Source organism: Betta splendens, chromosome 21, assembly GCF_900634795.4.
Source record: "Betta splendens chromosome 21, fBetSpl5.4, whole genome shotgun sequence".
Taxonomy (NCBI): Eukaryota; Metazoa; Chordata; class Actinopteri; order Anabantiformes; family Osphronemidae; genus Betta; species Betta splendens.
Genome location: NC_040899.1, coordinates 1423833 through 1441606, shown reverse-complemented (window position 1 = coordinate 1441606; position 17774 = coordinate 1423833). Strand labels below are relative to the sequence as shown.

Below are 17774 nucleotides of genomic sequence, written 5' to 3'. Positions count from 1 at the left end.
AAACAAAAGTAGTGGGGCGGTGCTTTGCAAGTATCCTCAAGCTAAAATTTGACTTAGTAGGGTACAATATACCAAACGTGTAGGCAGCTATAATACAGCGCAGCCCAGTGCTAATTCAGCTTCATCTGTCTGGGGTTCGACTGCTCTGTGTTCTACGGTGTGAGCGCGAACACTTCGCGGGGTCGGCGCTCGATCGGTGATGCCTGGCGCAGTCTTGTTTTCATGGGACAAACGGAACGGCACAGGGAATGGGAAGTGTGGTTCATTTTTGGCAATCGGTGAAATCGATTATCCTAGTTTCTTACATATGAAAACCTCCCTGAACCCATTTCTTACATTTTGAAGGTAAGAGTGGCTTTTGGGAAGCATTTACACTAGTAATGATGATGCCTGGCTGGAGAGGAGGCCGAATACTAGATGTTGGTTTAGCTACGTGTCAACCGTTGCATTAGCAAGTAGAAAACGTAGAAGTCGCGCGTTAAGCCCAGTGGTTCCGTCTTTGCTGCTGGAGTTCGACGCTGAGTGCGAACGTAGACTGTTACATAGCTGTGTGAAACGCCCACAACGCGAGCAGCCGTCGCTCTGCTCAGGCGTTGGAACCTAGAGGACTGGTGGCTAGGTGCTAGCGGACTGCGTCAGGTGACATCACAGGCAGCCGGTCGCGACTCGGTCCTGCTGCTAGCGCCGTGATTGACAGCTCGTCACGAGCGAGGCGCATCGTACGGCTGCTCTGTCCCCTGAAGGCTGCTAGCTGCTAGCTGCGGTTCCCACCGTGTGTGGCCTGCTGCGGCGGGGACCAGCTCAGAGGCTCTGACGCTAGCGCGGTGCTGAGCTACCAGGGCTGAGTCTGTGGCGTCATCAACAGTCCAATGACTGCGGTTCTGTAGGAGGGATGATCGGTTTGTGTGTGAGAACGTGTTTCTAATTCATTACTTGGGTCATGTGTTGTTTCGAACAAGGGGTGAGCGACACCACAACGTCTAATAATGAACAGAACCTTTAGGGTGACGGCAGCTCCAGGCAAACACGAAGGCATACAGTAGTAGATTTACTAGATTGACTGCTGGACTGTGCGATGAGTCAGTGCGACAATAACAGATGTTCCTGACGTGAATTCTCTGAACTGCAGATGTGACCGATGCTATTGCAGTTGTGAGTGTGTTCATGTCCCCAAGATGTGATCTGACATGTGATGGCTCCATGATATTGATGCTAGTGTGCTTCAAACAAGACGCATATTTTTTTGGTAGTGTCAGGATTGAGCCACTCGCACATAGTTCACATAGTTTTTAATTTTACTTTAATGATTTTGCCAAGAACTAAATGTGGAGACTTGAGGTGATGCATTACCTTATATTTCTACTGTATGTGTGTCTATTGGAGCGGCAGCTGGCATCCATATTGACATTGTTGTCTTACTAAAGATATTTTCCAAAACTTATGGCAAAGTTTTAACAGAGCCTCTCATGGCACAGACTTCTTCCTTTGAATCACAAGGTCAAACTCTGCGTAAACTCTGTAACAGACAAGAGCAGAGTCTAAAACTGAGAAGCTGTAACTTAAAGTTTTGCACTTTTTATATCAGTAATTTAATAATTGGGGTTTGTAAAAATGAACTGACCAAGTCCGTGAGGAGTTCATTCAGCTCATTTTGGGAGTATTGGACACAGCAAAGGTTTAGTGTTTGCATTGTAAATTAGTCCTGCAGAGGATTTTTTTTATTATGAATGTGTCACTCGTATGTTTTCTCCAAAGCTGATGCTTTGCTTAAGAGAACACCAGAGAAGTAACTGCTGTAGTAGAGTGGTGTGATCACAACCTTCCTGTTGTGGCCAGTAGACCAAACTTTGACTCATTTGAATATTTAGGCTTTTATTCTCGAAGTGATTAATTTAGTTATGGACTTGATGGAGTACATCCCTTTCTATAACTGCATGTGTTTGTCCACTCAAGCAGACACCGGCTTGCATACCCTTGTCGTATATTCCCCCTGTTGTTAAACCCTGGCCAGAGAGCACAGACAGCCGCTCGCCTCTCTCTGAGTTTCTTCTCATCCTCCCTCTCATTCTTTGTCTCTGTTGATCTCTCGCTCAGGCCACCCACACTCCAAACAAACAGGATTTTAGACTACACAGTCTGTGCCCTTGACAGGCTGTGGGGCTTTCTCACTACTAAGTCCTACACATCCTACTGTCCCCTTCATCTGCTCTGGTTTTGTCATAATTACCTCTATGAATCAGCCTTGGTATATGTGTTAACTGCAACAAAGTTTAACTCGGTTTGGTCTATAATTCCAGTGATGACTGGGGGCTAAGCATTACTGTATGTAACCAAATTAGCTGAATAATGTGATGATCATATTTGTTGAGTTTCTCATACATTGCACCGCTGTTTGCTGAAACCCAAGCTAAAACTGCTGATTCGCTGCCCTGTTTCCTTCCCTTCCACTTTAGATAGTCACAACCATAACAGACGTCACTGTGAGCATCTCCCCTGAGAAGGAATAGATGTGCTACAAAGCTGAGGTCAGGCTGTAGGGACTTATTTTTGAACAGGAGCCGCTTGATGGCTGATAGTGGGGGTGGGCACATACACCAGCTCTCCGGTTCCCAGGATGCAGGATGGGCTGATGGGTAGCACCGCCTGCCTGCGACTAGACCCAAACAGCTGCTTTGGACCGAACCTCAAAGGAGAGGCTAGGATTTCTTGGGAACTTTTCTTTCTGGAGCACTGTAAATATTTAGCCTCCTTTACCCACTCTTTCATGCTGCTCCCTCTGGTGTTTGATCTCTGATGCAGACTTGACGGATGAAAGAAGATCAGAGGAGACAGACTTATTTTATGTAGTGTATCTCATCAGTAGGACAAGTCAAAGCCTTGATTTATTTTTCTTTTCACAGGTTTGATGAAAACTTGCTTGGCTGTTCAAACTTGTAGTGGTTGGTTTACTAAACCACCAAACTGCACAGGTGGCTTGAGGTTATGCTTCCTGTTTTGGTGGGCAGCAGCACATAGAGACATACAGCGGGCTCTCCCTGGTGCAACTGGCACTGATGATGTCATAGCTACGTTGTGTGTTCAGGGTGACAGCAGCCAAGCAGCTCACAGAAGCACAGACACTAACGCCTTGAGGCTGCCTTCACCTTCCACAGCAGGTGTGTGTTTTGTAAGTCCTTCCTCTCACAGTGCCACCTTACCACTCACAGGTGAGCCGCCAGCCAGCCACGTGCAGCTCTCTGATGCTATGGATGCCTGTGCCCGCATCAGAGGATTCCCAGTGAGGTCCAGAGGCTCAGTCCGGAAGGAGGTCTGTCTGCTACGTTTCGTTCTGCATCTGAAACCTGATACACGTGCGCGATCACCTGTCACTGACTGACTTGACTTCCTCTTTCAGTCTGTTGTGTGTGTCAACAATTAACAGTAAAAAAAACAAAACTCAACCAACAATAAATTGCAGACACAATGACAGAACTCATGAATAAAGGCCAGTGGTGTGGTTTTCATTAACTCGTAATTCTCTATTCTTTCTTGCAGGCTGTGCGCGAAAGCAGCGCTCACTGTGTGAAAAGTCTCTTCAGGAACAAAAAGGAGCTGTGCAGCATTGCCTTCGAGCTGCAAAGCCGAGACGTCACCAGACTGACAGAGGTTGGTTTAGTGCAAATGTACACAGAGCTCAAACCCTGGCAAGCATGACGTCCTTTAATGCTTCTCCTTGACTGTGCTCGTTCAGATTCACTTTGTGTGCCTGCCTGGCCAGTGTGAGGGGGAAGAAGTCACCCAGCAGGTAACTGAAGGGAGGAACATATCTCCATAGTTCTGTGGTTAGACGTAGGTCAGAAGCTAAGCTCTGTGTCTTCCTCCCCAGGCCCTGTCGTCTCTGGCAGGCGGCCTGTGTGAGCTGCTCCGCTCTGTCCACATCCACGGCCTGAAGAATGATGAAGTCCTGCTAGTGAAAGACTCCCGCAGGCTGGCGGAGCATAAAGACTTTGGGACTCAGGTATGTGTCTGAGCTGCTTTTTTAAGTCAGTCATTTCAGTCAGCATGTTGAGTAAAGCAGAAGTAAGCAGAGGACAAGGACGTGAGGAGAGCAAATGGGCTTTGGCAGCTACCAGCGCTCAGTGCACGCCGGCGTCTTAGCCTTTTTCTTCCAGAAGAGCTCCACTGGTGCTAATGCCAGTTCATTCACAAAGCGTCTACATCTGTGGTGTCTTCTGCACAAGTTCTTTTTCACAAGAGTATGACCTTTTTCTTCTTATAATTCTCTGAGTTGTTGCTTCACTGTCCGTTTCTGTCTCCGCTTGTAGAGACACGTTGCTGTTGTTCTTCTTAAGCCTCTAAAGAAAAGCAGGAGGCATACATGGGCAGAAAGATTCGTTTTTCAGCCCAGTTGTAGGCTTCATGGGTTTGTGTTCTCACAGGCCCTGCAGCTTGATCTGTTATTTTCACACAGCTAGACCTCCCACATATCCACACATTGCACAGTGGATATGCACTAAGATATTTTGTGTTCTGCATATGTAACAGATCCACTATCAGTCAGTACAGACAGACAAAACAATAGACTTCTGGCCTTCCTCCCCTCTTCTGTAGGATTTGACCAAAAAAATCCCCCAAGAGAGGTTTTCATTTCCTGTTGTATCAGCTGTTTTGTTTTTTTTAGTTATTTTAGAACATGAATGCTGGATCAGTTTACAGGCTCTGTCTGCCTCTGGTTACAGATGTCTTATTATTCTACAATAAAGCTGAACAAATAGTTCTTAATCTTCTGATATGTCTGCCTCCAGTGCTGGTTAAGGGCTGTGTGTGTGCTGAGGCGTTATCCCAACACTCAGGCCAGTGTACCGTCTTCAGTGGGCTTGTTGGGATGCTACATGGCAGGTGTCCGCTATGCTCTGGAGCTCCAGGCGCTGCAGAAAGTAACAACTGAGCCAAGTCATCCAGAGGAAGATGACACCAACCAGTCAGTCTCGTCAATCGAGGACGACTTTGTCACAGCTCTGGAGCATCTGGAGGAGGATGACACGGCAGACAATCCCTGTATGTTTAAGATGTAGTTCTCAGTGGTTGTAGTACGCTTTGGTCACAGCCTCAGAAACAAGTTTTTCTACTTTCTTTTTATTGCATATAACCAGTTTTCTCCACTCTCTTCAGCTGCAGCTTTCCATCGGCATTTCAAAAAGCGTGACGTAGCCTCACAGACGGTACCGGCCCACAAGAGAAGAAAGGAACTATCAGGCTCCCGTGCTATTAGAAGTTCCTCTTCCAATAAGTATTCAGGCACGTCGGCTCCTGGTGTATCTGTCACAGTGCAGACCTCATCTGGGGTGGAATCCCAGTGGACGTACTGTCGTCCTGGGTTTCATGTCCCCCCACCTTTAAATCATGCCAGTGAATCGGAGGAGTCCGACTGCTCCAGCCCTAGCCCTATAATTTTTCTAGATGAGGTGGGCTACCAGAAGAGCCTGTTGGCCAAGTTGGAAATCCCCCAGGTGCCAGGGGGACCCAGAGATCCAGTTGAAGACTCTGACTCTGAAGTCAGTGAATTCTTTGACAGTTTTGACCAGTTTGATGACCTGGAGGAGCTAAGCTCAGAGAGCTGCACCCTGACACTGCCTTTGGATGCCAACAGTGTCCCACCAACACAACAGATGTCCACTGAGTCTTATACCGCTGGCTCAGCATCCAAGTATGTTTCTAGGGGCTGCTCAACCAAGGGTATGAATCCTCATCGCTTTGACCAGCCCACCCTTCCAGCCAGTGTTAAAAAACCTACTCCTCTGAAAGCAGGCTCTCCATACTCGCTCCAGGCTGATGCCTTTGACCCCATAAGGCCGGTGCAGACCTCTTCTGACGATAATGGTGGCCCCCTCTTCAGTCCTGTAAGTTCCTCAGCCTTCAGCCCTCTGGTGGACTCTAGTGGATCGCTAGAATATTTCTGGAACACAGATGAGGATGGAGAGGATAACTCAGAGTTACGCAAACCCCAGCATCTTTGCTCTCTGTATAAGACCTACTCTGACTTTGCCAGCAGTCTGTCCAGAGAAATCCTGGGATCAGTATGTGGCTATCAGTCTGCTGTTGACATCAGTGAAAACAAAAATCTCAGCTGTGTGTGCCACAAGGAATTCAAAAACCCTTCAGGCTACTTGATGAAGCTCTCTGAAATACAAGAGACTGTGACAGTGGCCAAGCTCCAGAAGACTTCCCAGTCTTTAAAGGACGGCATTCAGAGGTTTGCATCTGATCTGGTGGAAATGAGCCTGGGCAGCGCCTTGCGAGACCTCCAGAAAGGTGTATCCTCTTGTACCACAACACTGTGTCATCTAGCTGCCAAGCTCACCTCCTCCGTGTTTCAGATGGCCTTCCATGAGATTGGGATGCGCCGAGCCTATGTACTAAAGGAACGAGCTATTAATGGATTAGCTGGTTTTCTCGTCGGAGAAGCGGTCTCTGGGGCGCTGAAAGAGTTCCTGAAAGTAAAAAAGCAAATTTTTCACAACACAGTGACACGTTTCGCTGCTGATTTGGCCGAAGAGCTCGTGTTTGAAGGCATAATGGAAGTCTGTCAGTTTTCCCACCCCTCAACTCCTCTCACCCCCAGTGATTGGTCCTTTGGCCATGGACAAGAGGCAGAGGAGGAAGAGGTGGTTTCCTCTTACGCGTCAGACCTGTCTGAATCTGTTATTCAGGAAGCCTTCATTGAGCTCTCTCAGGCTGATGTTGCCTTCACCAGCCAAGCAGCTATTAGCGTGTCTCTGGACAACATCTGTTACGTGAGTGCAGAGAACACAAGCACCTGCAGTACCTTTGCTAACCAACAGGTTTTAAGTGCCAGCTCACCTGCAGCAGCGGCAGTGCCCTCAGGAGAGGATGCTAGCTGCACTGTAAAGAAAGCCCTGTTCAGTGTTTCAGGCATGGCCAGCTGTATTCCTGTGCCCAAAGCAGGTCAAGCTCTCTCCCACCTCCAGAATTCAGAGGAGACCTGTCAATACAAGCTGAGCATGTCGGACAGCCCACGGGCTAACTCTAAAAAAGCCTCCCCACCTTTATCCCACATCACTACATCTACACAAGCCCACCTTTACAGTGACGCAACCCAGACCTCTGTGACTGGAGGAGTCCCCCCTGAGGTACAGTCCCCATTCCACAACCTCTCTGGCAACACGGTTGATAAGCTAGTAACCGAAGCTTGTGAGTTAATAGCCGCTTCAAAGACAAAGAAAGGTTTTGGGGAGTGTGCTGATCTATTTACGAAGACAATCAATAGACAAAGGTGTTTGTTTTCTAATGAAGACACAGTCAATTATGAGACCCTAGATTCTCCTCACCATCAGGGAGCTGATGTGGAGTGTTTCACACTAGACTGTAGCAATTCTGGGAATTTAAGGAAGGGAGGCCCAGCTGAGCAAACAACAGATCGTAACGTTCCTCACATTTCCTTCCACACAGGCTCAGGCCAGCGAAAAGCCAGTTTTGAAGTAGACCCTTGGACCAAAGGTGTGGTTGAAACACTTCCTGTAATCATGCATACTCTAAATGTGCCAGACCCTGAGATGGGTGGACGAAGGACTGTGGAAGACTCAGGTCAATGTTCTGGTCAAAAATCTGGTGAGACTCCCGGAACCCCTCCTTCTACGCCTCAACAGCCAAGTGAGGTGTCTAAAGAGAAACAGATAAAAAAGTTTTCTAAGAAACTTAAAAGCAAGCTGGCCAAGGAATTTTCTCCTGCTACACCCCCTCCCACCCCACACTATCAGCCTGAACCTGGCCCAGGTCCAAAAGATTTAACCCCTGAGGCAGACAACGCTGAGTTCATGTTTAAACTGATGCGGTCTCTTTCTGAGGAGGCAGATGGTGATGAGGATGAAGAGGAGGAAGAGTGGGCTGAGGAGAATGGTGTTTGTGGCATCAGATGCTTAGAGACCAGGGATGATGGTCAGGACCTCAACCAGGTGTCTGCTCGCAGAATGTCCAACAAGGAAGCTCTCCACTATGCTGAACGGTTGGCATGTCATATTGTCTCCATGGCAACAGAGATGGACACCCTGGGAGTGGCAGAGGAGGGGGGAGAGTTGCAAAAGGGCAGTGAGAGAGTCAGAGACAGTGTGGCTCAGTTCTCAGAGCAGACTCTGAACACCTTGTGGATGTACGCTGGGGAAGTGGCAGGAGAGGTCATCAACGATGTGAAGAGGATGGTAGGCTCTGGACAGCAGTGTCCATACCATAGAGGTGTTGGAAGGCAAAGCTCGGACAGATGCTGTTCTGAAGGTTTGCATCACCATCACTATCACCACAGAGAATGGAGGCTAGGGAGCCTGGCTGAGCAATGGTCTAATGATCTGATAGCCTCTGTCTTCCATTCTCCCACTTCCACTTCAAGCACCATCTCCAGCTCCAGCTCTGGTCTGTCCTCTGAGTATCCCAGCTGTGAGAGTGTGACAGATGAATATGCTGGATACCTCATCAGGGTGCTAAAAAAGGAAGGAGGATGTAGGGAGTTGGTCCTAGATCAGTACGCTAGTCGTTTGGCCTATAGCTCCATCAAACAAGGCTTGGCTCACGCCAGTCGCAAGATCAAACAGAGATCATCTAAAACCCACCTTCAGTCCTTCAAGTTTGTACCAGATGAATGCAAAGCTTGTGGTAGTGAGGCTCTATCGCCCAAAGGCCAAGCAGAGTCCATGACTGGTCCCTCTGGCGCTGACGCTCGGTGTTGTTGCAGGGAAGCACAGTCTCAGAGGGAGTACATGGATCTGGTCAACTTTGCGGAGTCTCTAGCTTATAACATCACCTGTGATGTCACTCGCAAGCTGCATCATTCCTCTGTGCGACTTCCAAAGTCTCTTACCGACTCTTGTCTCTATAAGAAATCCAAGGTTGAAGACACACAGAATGTCTCCTTTTCCTGTCCCCTGTTGTCCAGGGAGGCTAAGAGCAGGCATTACTGCAGTACAGGGAGCCTGTATGATGGTGGCTACAGCAGGAGGGTGATGCAGGTCATTGAGCATTACGCTAGGAAAATAGTTGATGACACTCTAAAGATAAGTCTGACACCCATGGGACTGACTAGCCTGGAGCATCCGGCCAACCGAGGCCACGACAGACACTCCCACACTCAGAGGCTGTTTGAGGGACCAGCACTGGGCCCCGTCCTGGGGGAGAGGACATGCCGTTATTGTCAGGCCCAAGAGTGTCCATACTGCATCAAACTTAGCGGGCACAACCGCCAACCTGTCTTACAGAACAGGAAACAAGGGGAATTTCAGGGGAGGGCTGAGCGGCTGTCCAGCCTGGAGATACCAAAGATCCACATAGATCTGGACCACAGGACAGTGTTTGCTGAGGAAATGGTTTCCATGGCAATGGAAACGGCTAAAAGGGAACTGAGCAACACCAGCTTGAACGCAGACAGTGGCATCGGTCATGATGGAACCAGCTACGCAGAGAGCCTCACTGCTGAGATCATGACCTCCGCCCTGTCCAACGTCTGCCAGGCTGCCAACGTCAGGTGAGCACCACGTCCACATAGCGTTCAGCTGCAGCATGCTACAGTATGATCTCTGATCTAACCATAGAGCTCTAAAGCCTCTGCTGGTGCCTGCATTCAGCTCTCCAGGTAGAGAAACCACGGAGTCCACTGTGTCACATCAGCTGAGCGTAGGAGACGACAGTCTGGGCAGCTGGTCTAACCTGAGTTTTGAGGACGAGCACCCTGATGACAACAGCAGCTTCCTCCACCTCAGTGACAGGTACTGAAGCACCACTTGTTACACATGCAGCCAACACCCATTTTGAAATACAATGTATTTGTTCAACATGCACAAAGTCTTCAGCTCCGTTCCTTGTCCACCTTCTGTGATGCAATCTGCTACACACGAGTGCTGACAGATGAGCAGATTGGTAGGAGCGGCGTTCAGGCTCCCCAGAAACGCTGCCAGGATTTTTTTGTTTAGTTTTTTTTAACAGGTGGTACCAGCTACTGTCTCAACCTCATTCCCTGCTGATAATGGGGTCTCTAAGATCTTGTATGTATGTCATGTACATCTGCTATTCAACTACATTTTAAGACGATACAGGGGATATTAAAATTCAAGTTTGAACTCTGTGGTCACGTGACATGGGAAACAGCATGTGAGGGTCCAAACCTTGGACTGGTTCTGTTGAACTCTTCTGGGACGAGGCTGACCTGGCCTGAACGTTAAAAGCAGTGCAGTTTATTTGTGGTCTGAATCTTAGGATGGTGGTGGAACTGTGCTCCTCTCTTTGCTACCACAGTAGTAGTGAAACTTTTATTGGGATTTATTGCCCTCATTTTATTCTGCTGTGGTTCAGTCCAGGTTGGACGTTTCCCAAGGTCAGCACACAGCACAATGCGCCGTATGGTTAGAGGCCTCGCTGCCAACATGCAATTTTCCCTGATTTGTGCAAATGTTGCATTATATGTGAGGTCTCTTATGTGTAGCTCTTAGAGGCTTTATGTAGCTGTCAAAGCAGCCAAGTTCTTCTGAGAACGTTTTTTAAATGCACCGCAGAGATCAGAACGGGGCAGTAGTTGTGACAGCGTAGCCTTTGTCTGAGTCGATAGACACATGTTTAAGGTTGTAGCGCAGGCTGCTTATCTCTATGGAAGCAGCTGACGACATGTGAAATTCTTTCCCAGGATGCTAAGTGAGCACATTGTGATAGCAGAGCGCTATGTTGTCCACCAGGGCCAAGTTAAGGTATCATAATATTTTCTAAAGGAGTGTCTCTGAGTTGTCTCCTTATTCAAGGCTCTGTTTCTACAGGAACAAAGTCCAAAGTTCACTGGGCAGATATAATAACAAAAGGAAGAAAAATCACCTTTAAGCGCCCACTGACAGGAGCATGTTGATTGATTAAAGGTGCAGTGTCATTCAGAGAAACCACAGGAGAAAGCTAAATCTGAGCTAACGCAGATTAATGGCGGTATTTTTAGGCATCGGATCGTTCTGCCCTTCAGCCTCACTGAGCGCCGCACGCCACCGTGTGCAGGTTCCAGCCAGCCGTCTAATCACTGACTAATTACACAAAGTGTTTGTTGTTGTGCTTTTGTTGCCAGCTGGAAACCGCCTTGTTAACGGGATTAAGCGAGGACAAGAATGCAGTGATCTCACGTGTTGGGCCTTTAGCAACAAATTGTTTCAATCAACATTGCAGATGGTTTAGTGGAGACATGGAGGAAATATTCATGCTTTGGAGAATTCTTCGTTGTTATGACCTTCACCTGGATTATTTCAAATTCCCGACACTGTCATTAGCTTGAATGTTGTTTGTTGAAGCTCTGTGATGGATGTGATCATCCCTCGCTTTGTTCCATGTCAGTAAGTGTCATGTTCAGCCCTGTCAGTGTTACTGTGGTGCGTTACCTACCTTCTCTCTCCAGCAGCAATGGGAACAGCAGTAGCTGGAGCAGTCTGGGCCTGGAGGGGGAGGCGTGTGAGGAGCGAATGTCCTTCTCCCCCTCTGACAGGTTGGTCAGCATCTGCTTAGCATGACTAAGCTTCCAAACCGCATCAGGCCTGGAGGCTCACCTAGAATGGGACAAAGGAACCCACATTTAAAGATTGAGCTACATTTTGTCTCATACTAGGAGCCGCCTTGCATGACCCCTGGACCTGCCGTCTGCTTGTTGGTGCCAGCGCTAGCATGCGGTGCTGCTAACTAGAATGCTCTGTTGTGTTGTTGTGCTCACCAGCAGGATCGGAAGCTGTAGCTGATTTGGTCCCTACAGCTTCAGGTCCTTTACACCGACGCACTGCAGTGTTGATGCTTTTACCCCAGACTGCACACCTTCGCTGCCGCTCCAAGAGTTCGCTCAGCATCGTATTTGTCATTTTCCACCTTCGCTGCAGAGGAACTGACATCTGTTTGGCAGCTAACATGTCACAATATTCACAGGCTAGAATGACTTTTTTTTTAAGCGAGTTTGTTCACGTTCTGATCTGACATCAACTGAAACCAGTGGCTTCCTAGAACATAAAGCACAGAGCCACAGATTCCTTGTCTTAAAAGAGGCTGAAACTTGCGAAACAACTGTTTTGCTTGTTTGGTTTGAGCACCTTCCTGTTAACGTGTATAAAAACAACATGGAGGACTGACTGTGTCAGAACCAACGCAGAGCTGGATGTCTGGGGTTTAGCATTAATATGAACAAGCATTGTGATCTGTGCCATATTTAATTTACTAGCGAGTTTTGTGAATCACTAGCATTTCTGTGTATATTCCACTAAGTAAAAGTCATGTCACATCACAGATCATCATTAGAATGTGAAGCTGTGAGCAGGTCACAACAGATGACTGTGTACAACCACTCACACATGGCTGCTTGATGTATGAGGGACTCAACACTCAGCTGTGCCCCCGTTAGGAGGCCGTTCTCACAGACAGGTTGAGATGCTATGGAGGAGTTAGCGTTAGAACCACAGTTTTGCTGCAAACTGTGGGCTTGTGCTCCTCAGACGTTGCTGCTTCGTGATCCTCTTCACAAAGCAGCAGATGAAAATAAGCCTCCTGAGTCGTCACCCTCTGGAAAGAAAGTCATATCCTGATATCGAGCAGAGCCTGAGTGTCTGTAGCCGTGGGCTGTGTCAACAAGTCTGTGATTAACTTACTTATAAAGAGCAGAAATAGCTGTTACCTGTTGGCACGTCATGTTGCAAATACCTTCTCAGCTGCTTATGAAGAAATTCAGTGGAGTTGATTTCAGAATGGGAAAACGTACGTGGAGATGTGAACTCAATGAGGGTCCTAACGAACAAACACTCTAAATATGATCTCTGTGTGGATTCTGACATCCCGCCAAGCTTAAGGAAAGCTGCTGGTGTAGATGTTTCCTTCAAGCTTCGGTCCTTTGGCACTAAATGCTGTGACATTTGTCATTCAACAGTGACAACACGGAGGACAAGGAGACTGAGGCCAAGGAGGAATCCAGTGGTAAGGACAGCTTTCACTTGACGTCTGGCCTGAATATCCGTATCAGACAGTTTGACACATTCACTTCACGTCTTACTCTTTCCACTGGAAGATTCAGAACAGTTGGCTTTGATTTCAGCTGTGTGTTGCAGCAGCTGGGGATTTTACCACCCCCATATTCAGCTGCACAAGTGCTCATTCATCTGTTCCAGTCCCTCCACAGGACATATGTGTCAAACCAGTCAGGGGCTCCTCACGAGGCTTGTTCTGTTGTGGGAAGGTGGAAAAGCATCACATCAGAGCAGTAGAAACCTGTACGTGTGTCTCTGTGCTGCAGGGACTCTCCGTGTGGACAGGACTCAGGTGCCGGCTCCCAGACCCGCCCTGCTCATAGTCAACTCCGACGTCAGGGACCTGGGCCAGCACTCGACCCTGGACCGTCAGCTCAGGAGCATGCTGCAGTGGGTGGCAGCCTCCATGGCTGACATCCCCCAGATCCAGCTGAGTCCTGATCGAGAGCTCCAGCAGGTGAACACCCTCATTAGCTCCTGACCGCTTCCCACTGTGGAGGTTATTCATTCGGTCAGAGGAACCATTGTTATTGGTTCTACAGCTTAGAAACCAACCTTCAGCTGGAATCAAGTGTAAATATGTATTACCTTACTTTAATTTATCTGACTGTCTATAGATCCTCACAAAGTAGCAGGTCAAACTGTGTGCCTGCTTTCCATCCACTTGACATCAGACTCAAAGCTCAAAGCTTTTATAGCATTTAAATGACGTCTGGGTAATGAATGATATGTTGAAGCTGAATAAATTTAGTTGTAGCTGTCTGAGGTACAAGTTCATGCCTCAATGTTTCATCTTTAATTAGACATTTTCTGAGACACAAAGTGTAACAGGGCCCAGACGATCTCATGTTTCTGATGGGCCGTGTGCTAGGGACACACTAATGAAAAGCATTGGCCTGCGCCACTGTTCTCAAGTCAGGAAAACCCAGCTGCAGCTGCCCAACAGACAGAGGCAGAAGCTGGCCCTGTGGCGTCTTTTCTGCTGCCGAGCCGTAAGGTGTTACAGCTGCACACGTGTGTTACCTCTACTTCGTCAGGACTAACTCCCTGAATGTGACGGTTCGTCCTTTTGATGACTGACGTCAATGAACCGTGTCTTTCAGCTTCCTGTGGTGGTTCAAAGGCTCCGGGAGAAGAAGTGGAGGGTGGGAGACCTGCTGCACATGCTGCTGCGATACTGTGAAGAGAGTCAGACTCCGAGCCCGCCCCAGGCCAGGGAGGAAGCGCTCCAGGTGGGCGGAGACGCCCAGCGCGCCCCCCTCTTCCAGTGGCTCCTGGAGCATGCCTAGCTACAGCCCTAGTGCCATGCAGAGCGGGCCTGTAACCAGCTCGTGAATGTGGGCGGCGTGTGTTTTGTATTGCATGCCATGACCAACAGTTCTGTTTACTTTCCATTCCACCTTTGTTTTGTTGCCGCAGTTTCATCATTTACTAGGCTGCACATATCGTGTTGATTCAGTGAGCTGTTTCTCCTGCCCACCCACACTCCTAAGTTGAAGCCCTCACGCTTTGCTGCCACTTGAGCTACAGAAAGAACAGAAGAGAACAGGGAGACGCACCCCATGTGTTCCAGACAGTGGAGAGAAAGAGAATGAGTGTTTTGCTAGGGAATCCCCATCACTGCTGGGTGGATGATGTCAGTACACCCACGGCTCACCTCCGCGGTGATGTTTTCACATGCTTAGAGACCAACTGTGCACACCACACCCTCGTCTTATCACTCAGGGCAGCACCCGTCAACATCTGGCAGTCATTTCCTCCTGGAGGATTAATCAGTGCACAAGTTAAATTCTGGTGGAGTCTTTTGACCGAGAGGCTGCCGTACTTTAGGGTCTTCATGGGTTCTCCTGGTTCTGTAGCTGGAGGTCAGGTCCAAACGCCTGTACTGAAGCCTTCACGGTATGGATTCGGAGAACAGATGTTTTAACGGAGCATCATCTCCTCCCTACATGTAGCTTGCCTCAGGGCTCATTAGAGTGGAAGCAGAGCCTTGAAACCCATGCGTTTACTTGTTCTGGTGTCTTTTCAGGACAGCACGGGCACACGGCTGCTTGGTAACGGATGTAAGCGTCGCTTATCCTGCTGCTGTGGCTGTTTTCAGTTTGGTTTCTGCAGCTGTGTTCTCTTGTGACCTAATGAATGCGCTTGACTGGGTTTGCTATAAATCATTGTGGATCAGATCTAAAGTTTTGGACCTGTGAAGACCAACGAGACCCTGTTAATTGTTCTCTGCGTTGACGATCAGATGGGCCCGTCTGAAACGCTCCTTGCCTCTTGCCAGTATTGGAATTCCTGTTTTATCTGATGCTGTGCAGTATCAGATAAACATGTCCTGCTACAATCGCTTAAGTTGTCGAACTTAGTAAAAGTAGACGATGTTTACTCGGCCGGTCGGTGTTAAAATAATAAGTATATTTTTGTGAAGGAAAAATTCATAATGAAATGTGAACTGCTGCTCAGAGCTACACACGTTGCCAGATGTGGCTCAGAAGGTGACTCCTCCCCTCCAGTCAGTCGTAAAGTGATACTCCGGTCATCTACGTCCAGTTTGGGGAAGATCCAGTGACGCAGATGGTGAATCTTGTAGTAATTAAAGCGCCAGCCCACAAAGCCAGCATGAACATAGCTGAACCCTGGACTCGCGCATTCTGTCGCCCACGCTACAGTCACCTCATACGACGTCCATGCATAGCACTACCAGCTCCTTGCTGAGTTGCACTTTTTATTTATTTCCTTGCTCGTGATGGGGCTGAGGAGAAGGCCGGTCCTCAGACCTCTGCCCTCCTCTGTGAAGTTCCTCCAGTGGACCCCAAACCCCCCACAGAAAGCTTATTGGGATCTTTGTCTTTATTTATTGTTTTAATGAGGGACCTAAGAATGATCAGGACTTGGCTCCTTGAGTATGAAACACTGTAATATACCACAGCCTCACAGGCATTACAGGAAAGTTAATGTTGTGGTTGGTGTGTTCCCCTGCATGGCTGAACTGTCATCACGGTTTAAAGCTGACTTTTCTGTTAACGTCATTGTAATTCTCCTGTGCTGGCTAATGACACTGGCTCTCTGCACATGCCAGACAGCCTCTTCTAAGGTGTTTGTCATGCTTGATTTGTTTACACACACAAACAAATCTTTAAAAAAAAAAAAGTAAAGTTCTCGCTGAGGTAAAACTACTGTAAGGTAATAGTTGAAGTATTACGCTGCAAAGCGGGAGCGTGAAGTGTTTTTGGTTCACATTTAAAGGAATGTATTGCGAGTCGTGGCCGTGTACAGATTCTCTCCCAGTGTGAATGCTGAGGACTTTCCCAGGTTTTCCCCTCCACCGTTTTCCTCCTTTGCACTCCCCAGCTTCCCTCGTGACCTTCGGCGCTATATTACTGTGTTTGTGTCCCTGCAAAGACTCTGCATCATCTGCTTCCTGTGTAACCTGCCCAATAAAGATATTTAATATTGTATGTAAGTTCCATAGCAGTGAGATCACAACCTGTTCTCCCAGTGATGTTCCTGAATAGTTTACGTTTTAAAACCTCTTGCTTTGTTTCTGTCGAAGCTTCGTGTGATAATAAAGCTTTTCCATGTGCTGCTTTGTCCTCATCACTGTATCCACTAATTAATTCCTCAGGTTAAATTTAATTAGGTACAAAATAAATGGGTTCATACTTTAGACCCAAGGTACGACTCAGAAAACGAAACCCCAGCGGCTGAAAGTGAATATTTTAAAGTTCCAGAGAGTGATATTAGGAACCGTGGCCAGAATGAGTCCGAGGCTGCTGCAGGTGCCAAGTGAAACAGATGGAGCTGGTGTCAGTAACAAGCTCAGCTGCACAAACAGCCATTGTTGCTGTGCGATTAGTCTGCACCACACAGGTGGAGATGTATAATTAGATAATGTTCACTACAGCCAATACCTGTCACTGGATGAATGGAGGTGTCTGACACGCGAGGCAGGAGGGAAGGTGGGGATGCCTAATTGCAGGCTGCACAGTGATACAGGAGGCGAGGAATGTGTCTGACGAGCACATCTCTGATCTTCAGCGCAGTGGGAGCTGCTGAACGAGCAGAGTTTCCCAGAGCAGCCGCACAAGGACGTGACTGTGGGTGACCTGACCCGTGTGGGTGAAGTCATTCCAGCCGACTGCAAATGAGGGGGTCCGTGGGTGGGTGGGTGTGGGAAGCGTCAGCCTCTGCAGCGGCTGCTTCATCTGCTGAGGAAGAGGATGAGGCTGGGGAACTTTGGACTTCTTGTTCCGGAGCAACATGACGAACCCTGGTCCTGTACTGAGTTACTGTAGGCAGAGATGTGTTTCATATCAGCAAAACAACAACATTTGTCCAGTGTCAGACTTCGTGGCAGACGCATCGCGTCTCTGATGCTTATTGAACGTCTTGTGACTTATTTTCGTTCATCAGTGTAAGATTTAATGGGGAAAGTCCTGTTCCCGCTGGTGTGGCTGCAAACCCAAAGCATTTCCGCCTGTGTGTCGTCAGTAAAGACTGAGGAAGTGGAGGTTGAGGTTCTCTTGCATGAAGTCTGCTTCTCACTCACATTAGAAAGGTAGCCTGTGCTGACGTCAGCAGCCGGACCTGCAGCCGGACCTGCAGCCGGACCTGCAGCCGGACCTGCATCTGGACCTGCAGCCGGACCTGCATCTGGACCTGCAGCCGGACCTGCAGCCGGACCTGCATCTGGACCTGCAGCCGGACCTGCATCTGGACCTGCATCTGGACCTGCATCTGGACCTGCAGCCGGACCTGCATCTGGACCTGCAG

At 48.4% G+C, this 17774-nt stretch overlaps 1 protein-coding gene across 4 annotated transcripts; it reads left to right on the top strand.

Annotated features, from left to right (window-relative positions):
- Positions 1-162: 162 nt before the first annotated feature.
- akap11 (A kinase (PRKA) anchor protein 11) lies at positions 163-16584 on the top strand. Of its 4 annotated transcripts, none has more exons than XM_029136524.3 (12): positions 163-345; positions 3207-3307; positions 3535-3645; positions 3731-3784; positions 3866-3997; positions 4785-5037; positions 5152-9508; positions 9609-9749; positions 11408-11491; positions 12908-12954; positions 13271-13461; positions 14108-16584. In XM_029136524.3, the coding sequence occupies exons 2-12, from the start codon at positions 3245-3247 to the stop codon at positions 14291-14293; spliced, it is 5619 nt and encodes a 1872-aa protein (XP_028992357.1). In that variant the 5' UTR covers positions 163-345; positions 3207-3244; the 3' UTR covers positions 14294-16584. The 4 variants fall into 4 exon arrangements, with proteins under 4 accessions (XP_028992357.1, XP_028992356.1, XP_028992358.1 ...); XM_029136523.3 differs by having other exon boundaries at positions 11405-11491; XM_041068860.2 differs by lacking the exon at positions 163-345 and adding an exon at positions 439-907 and having other exon boundaries at positions 11405-11491.
- Positions 16585-17774: the final 1190 nt, after the last annotated feature.